The following is a 4,590-nucleotide window of genomic DNA, read 5'->3' as shown; positions in this document are numbered from 1 at the left end:
CACTGAAGCTCTGTCCCAGGGTCTGCTTTGGAGGGGAGGGGTGGGGCCAGGCTGCCAGCTACACAGCTGGCTTCCAGGGGAAGCCTGGGGCTTGGGGACATGATAGATCCCTGTATCTTCCTTTCTTTCTTGTGCTGGGACTGGGGCTTGAACGTGAGGCCTCTGACATTCCCCTGACCTTTTCTCCTCCCCAGACAAAACACCAAAACCCTGTGGTCAGGCCAGCAGGAGAAGGCCAGGTTCTCCTCCCCCCACACCCCTCAAGCGCCCATTGCGGGAGACAGCACACCAGACTGCCAGTTGCTTCTGTCACCTGCTCTTTATTGGCTGCCAGGGGCTGCCTTCTCCTGGGTGACCGGGGTCCCCAGAAGCAGCACTACATAGAGGAAGGGGCGGGGGACAGCGAGGGAAGCAGGCTGCCGGTGTCCACAGCCACCCGGGGGGGGGGGTGAGGGCGCTCTCAGGCTGGCCCCTCCCCCTCTGCCCTCCGAGCAGAGCCAAGACTCTGGAGGGGGAAGGGTCTGTGTGGCATGGCCGCTCCATGGCCAACCCCACAGGGCTGAGCCCTGCGCTCTCCAGGCCCCCTCGCCCCAACCCTCCTTCCCTCGGAGAAGATGAAAAGGAAACACAGACTAGGAAAAGAAAGGAAGGCAGGCACCATTGTGCGGCCCGGCTCGAGTGTCGTCGGGGGGGGGGGCCGCGGGGAAAGCCCAGGGCGGCTTAGGAGGAGGGCGTGGAACTGGGCTTCTCCTCCCGAGACACGGGAATGGCCCGCTCACTGTGGCCAGCGTCCAGGCCGGACTGGACTTTGGGGCCAGAGAAGGTCAGCATGCCGTCCACGGACAGGGAGCAGGAGAGGGCGGACTGGTCCACGTTGGAAGGGAGGCGGTAGCGGCGGTGGAACTCCCGGGAGATGTAGCCGTGGTCATCCTGCACAAGGGAGGGTGGCAGGTCAGGAGTGGCAGGGGCCGGAGGCCACCCACCCCACACTGCTGCCTCACCACGCGGCCAGGCCACGAGTGTCCTCCGGGCTGGGCCAGACAGCCCAGGGTCAGTGCCAGCCCCCTTCTGCAGATGCCCTGACTCTCTCGAGCTGTGGGCTTCACTGGCAAGCCCTGGCTGAGGCAGCGCCCAGCAGGCCAACCTGCCCACGAACTCATGCCCTGGAATTGGCTCCTCACACGAAATCCACTCCCAAGCCAGGAGAGTCCTGCTGAACTGGCCAGGCTTGGGCCTGAAGCTTCTGAGTCCAGTCAGCTCCCCTGGGCACCTGGCACCCCCAGATTTGGCTTCTTCACTCCAAGTTCTTCTCCTCCAAGGACTTAGTCTAAAGCAGGACTGGGAGCAGGGTTCAGCAGCACTGCGGAGTCCGTGGCTGTCTTGAAGTGTCCCAAGCCGAAGGCAGCGATAAAGAACCTGGCTTCCACCCCACTGGCCTCCCCGCCAGAGGAGGTGAAGACTCCAGCCCAGAGCCTTGCTTGCTGCCTGTCCCCGGCTGCTCCGGCCCGGGGCAGCCTGACTTCCAGGAAAGGCTCTTCCCGCATGCCTCAGGGCCATCTCCAAACAAGCAGAGCCCTGTGGCACAGGGACCGAGTGCTGGCGAGAAAGCTGCCCCGCTGGGTCCTAGCTGTGGGCCCCATCTTCCAGGACCTCAGCCCGGCTACCAGTTAATTCAAGCCATCAGGGGCTCCACTCAGAGGGCTGCTGAGAGGAGCTGAGAGGCCTCTGAGACACCAGTTTCACTCCATTTCCTGGGTCCTTTCTTCCACCCAAGTGCTAACCAGGACCCAGAGAGCAGAGTCATGCTGGGCGCGTTCGGGGTCTGGCTCCAGATGCCATGGTCCCTTCTGATCTCACCCTACTGTGCGCAGAAGAGGCATGGCGCCTGAGAGCCGCTCGAGGCAGTGCCACTGGATGCCTGAGACTCAGTCACCCAGCCGCCCGCTGGGGTCTCAGGGTCACAGTGACTTCAGCAGCCTCCGGGGAGGCCCCCAGAGGTGGGGGTGGAGGGACAGGAGGAGGCGGGACGGGGCCGCGCCCAGCTCACCTGTCTCTCGTTGTGCTTGCCGTGAATCTCCACGAAGTCCTCCAGCACCTTCACTGTGAGGTCCTCTGGGGAGAAGTGCTTCACGTCCAGGAGGACGAGGAACTTGTCCCGGTCAGAGCGGACCTGGAACCCAAAGCCTCATGTGGCGCTCCCGGAGGGCCACCAGCTTGGGAAGGAAGCTGCTGGGTGCCCGCTGTGGGCCACGCCAGCCGTGGCTCCTCCACTCCTCCCACGTGGGCCTTAGGAACAGAGCGTGCCGGGACCAAGTAGGACCGGTCACCGGTGCCCCAGGCATGGCCTCTGCTGACCAGCAGACTCCCAGTGGACCGGAGGCTTCACTGCCTGGCTGCTGCTGGTCGGCTGGGAGCGGTGGGTCAGCAGCCAGTTGGCTGTAGTGTGGATGGCCAGTTATAGGATGGATGGATGGCTTTAGCCATTGTCTCGCTGATTTCAAGTCGGCTGCTGATGGGTTCTAATATAGTGGCTCATTGTGGGTGGACCAGTAGGTTGGACATGACCAGTTTGGCTGGTTCTAGGTCAACTGGCTTCTTACGGGGCTCTTTAGGGGTTCCATGGCTGTTCAGCCAGTATTTGGCTGGCTGGCTATGCTTGGGGAGAGGCTGCTATTGCTGGCTGGCTGGTGATGGGTTGGTGGACTGACTACTGGGGCTAACTGCCAGACTTCCCTGCCCCCGCTTCAGCTGGCCTCCACCCCCAGCTCCAGGAGTCCAGCTCTCAGTAGACAAGGTGCTGGGACAGCCAGCACCAGCCCAGCTCTGAAGCCTTCCACGCCTCCCCTCCTTCCCATCCCCCCCCACTGGGAGCCTCTGTCTGGACACTTAGCCCCGGAGCGGACGCCGAGTGGGTCAGCTGAGGGTCTCTCCTGCCTCAGAGGCAGCCAGTGGCTTAGCTTCTCCAGGACTGGGAGCTTGGTCCTACGACCACTGTCCAGGTCCGGAGGAGAGGGCCTGGGCCTGGCCTTAGCTGTCAAGGGGCCTCAGAAGGGCTGTGCTTTCCTCTCCTCTCGGGCAGCGCGCACCCCCCACTCCCGGAAGGAAAGTGCGGGCAGAGCGGAGCCGAGGGCTCGCGCTGCGCTGCCGTGGAACTGGCCTTGCTGGGGTTGTTCTTGGGGGGTTCCACCATGTGGAACCACATATGGGTCATGAGCTGATGGGAGGAAAAGACGGCAGTTGCGCTTAGGCCGGCCTTGTCCTCAGCCCCACGGTGGGGGACACGCTTGGGCTGGCCTTGTCCTCGGCCCGTCTCCTGTCAAGGGGCGCCCCTTTGGGCTGGCCTGCAGCAGGGGAGGCTCTGGGGCCAGGATGTATGCACTCGGGCCACGGCCTGTCTGGTGACGAGGCTGGAGGAAGGGTGGTGATCCCGGGGGCTGTGGGATCAGCGGGCAGCCCCTCGGGAATCCCTAGCTGCCCTCTGCCAGGGCCACCCCCACCCCCAGGCCAGCAAGGAGAACCCAGCCCCATGAGGGACTTACCTCAGAGATACCAGAATCCAGCACGGTGCGGAAGAGAGACTGGCGGTAGTAGGGGCTGATGGTGGAGGAGAGGAAGGGCAGCAGGTCGTACTCGAAGAGACCCTCGCCGAAGAACTGGTCAAACAGCCGGCTGGGGTAGAAGGGCCCCAGAGCTCGCTTGAACCAGGGGTGCTGGATTGTGATGTCCATCTTTTGCAGGCACCACAGGACCGGAGGCTGGCAGCCAGTGGAGATGGGGCCTCTGCGGGCACGGTGGGGAGCCTGGGCGCCAGCCTTCCCTATATACTCCCGGACAGAATGGAGGCATTAAGGGATTTCTCTGGAAATGCCTGAGCTCAGGAGAGAGGCTGCACTGTCAGCAGCCTGACCGGGCCGTGTGCCCACGGCCCACGCCCAGCCGAGGACAGTGCTCAGGACAGACGTCCCCAGGGGTCATTCTGTCCTTATACTCATGCAGAGAGGGAGACTGAGGCACAGCTCTCAAGCCAGGGGCACCGCTTCCCTAGCATGTTACTGATCACAAAGCATTTGAAACCTCACAAAACAGCAAGAAGACAGAGCAGACACCAGCAGCCAGGCAGCGTGACTCACGCCTGAGATCCTAGGGATCGGGAGGCTGATAGCTGAGGATCACCACGTGAGGCCAGCCAACTAGCTAGCAAAAGGCCAGAAGTGGGGGTGTGGCTCAGTCTTGAATGAAAAAGCCAAGTGAGAGTGCCAGGCCATGAGTTCAAGCTCCAGTTTTGACACAAGAAGGAAGGAAGGGGGCCGGGAGTTTGGCCTAGTGGTTAAAGTGCTTGCCTTGCATGCACAAAGACCCGGGTTCAATTCCTTGGTACCACATACATACAAAAAGCTGGAAGTGGTGCTGAGGCTCAAGTGGTAGAGCTCTAGCCTTGAGAAAGTCCAAGGACAGTGCTCAGGCCCTGAGCTCAAGCCCAGGACTGGAAAAAAAAAAAAAAAAAGAAGGAAGGAAGGTAGGAAGAAAGGAAGGAAGGAAGGAAAGAAGGGAGAAAGGGAGGGAAGGAAGGAGAGAGAGGGGGGTGAGGGA

The 4,590-nt window shown here is 62.1% G+C and overlaps 1 protein-coding gene across 3 annotated transcripts; it reads right to left on the bottom strand.

The window, feature by feature from the left end:
* Positions 1–720: 720 nt before the first annotated feature.
* Positions 721–3,728, bottom strand: Cryaa (crystallin alpha A). 3 transcript variants are annotated; one of them, XM_090333815.1, is made up of 4 exons: positions 3,540–3,728; positions 3,154–3,214; positions 2,048–2,184; positions 721–930 (listed from the first exon to the last, which is right to left on the bottom strand). In XM_090333815.1, exons 1-4 carry the CDS (start codon positions 3,726–3,728, stop codon positions 721–723), a joined length of 597 nt encoding a protein of 198 aa, XP_090189941.1. The 3 variants fall into 3 exon arrangements, with proteins under 3 accessions (XP_090189941.1, XP_090189947.1, XP_090189953.1); XM_090333821.1 differs by having other exon boundaries at positions 2,048–2,170; positions 3,158–3,214; XM_090333827.1 differs by lacking the exon at positions 3,154–3,214 and having other exon boundaries at positions 2,048–2,170.
* Between the last annotated feature and the right edge of the window lie 862 nt (positions 3,729–4,590).

Source organism: Megascapheus bottae, chromosome 1 (genome assembly GCF_031878675.1).
Source record: "Megascapheus bottae isolate mThoBot1 chromosome 1, mThoBot2.hap1, whole genome shotgun sequence".
Taxonomy (NCBI): domain Eukaryota; kingdom Metazoa; phylum Chordata; class Mammalia; order Rodentia; family Geomyidae; genus Megascapheus; species Megascapheus bottae.
Note: the sequence above shows the minus strand (reverse complement) of the source record. Positions and strands in the feature narration are given on the sequence as shown.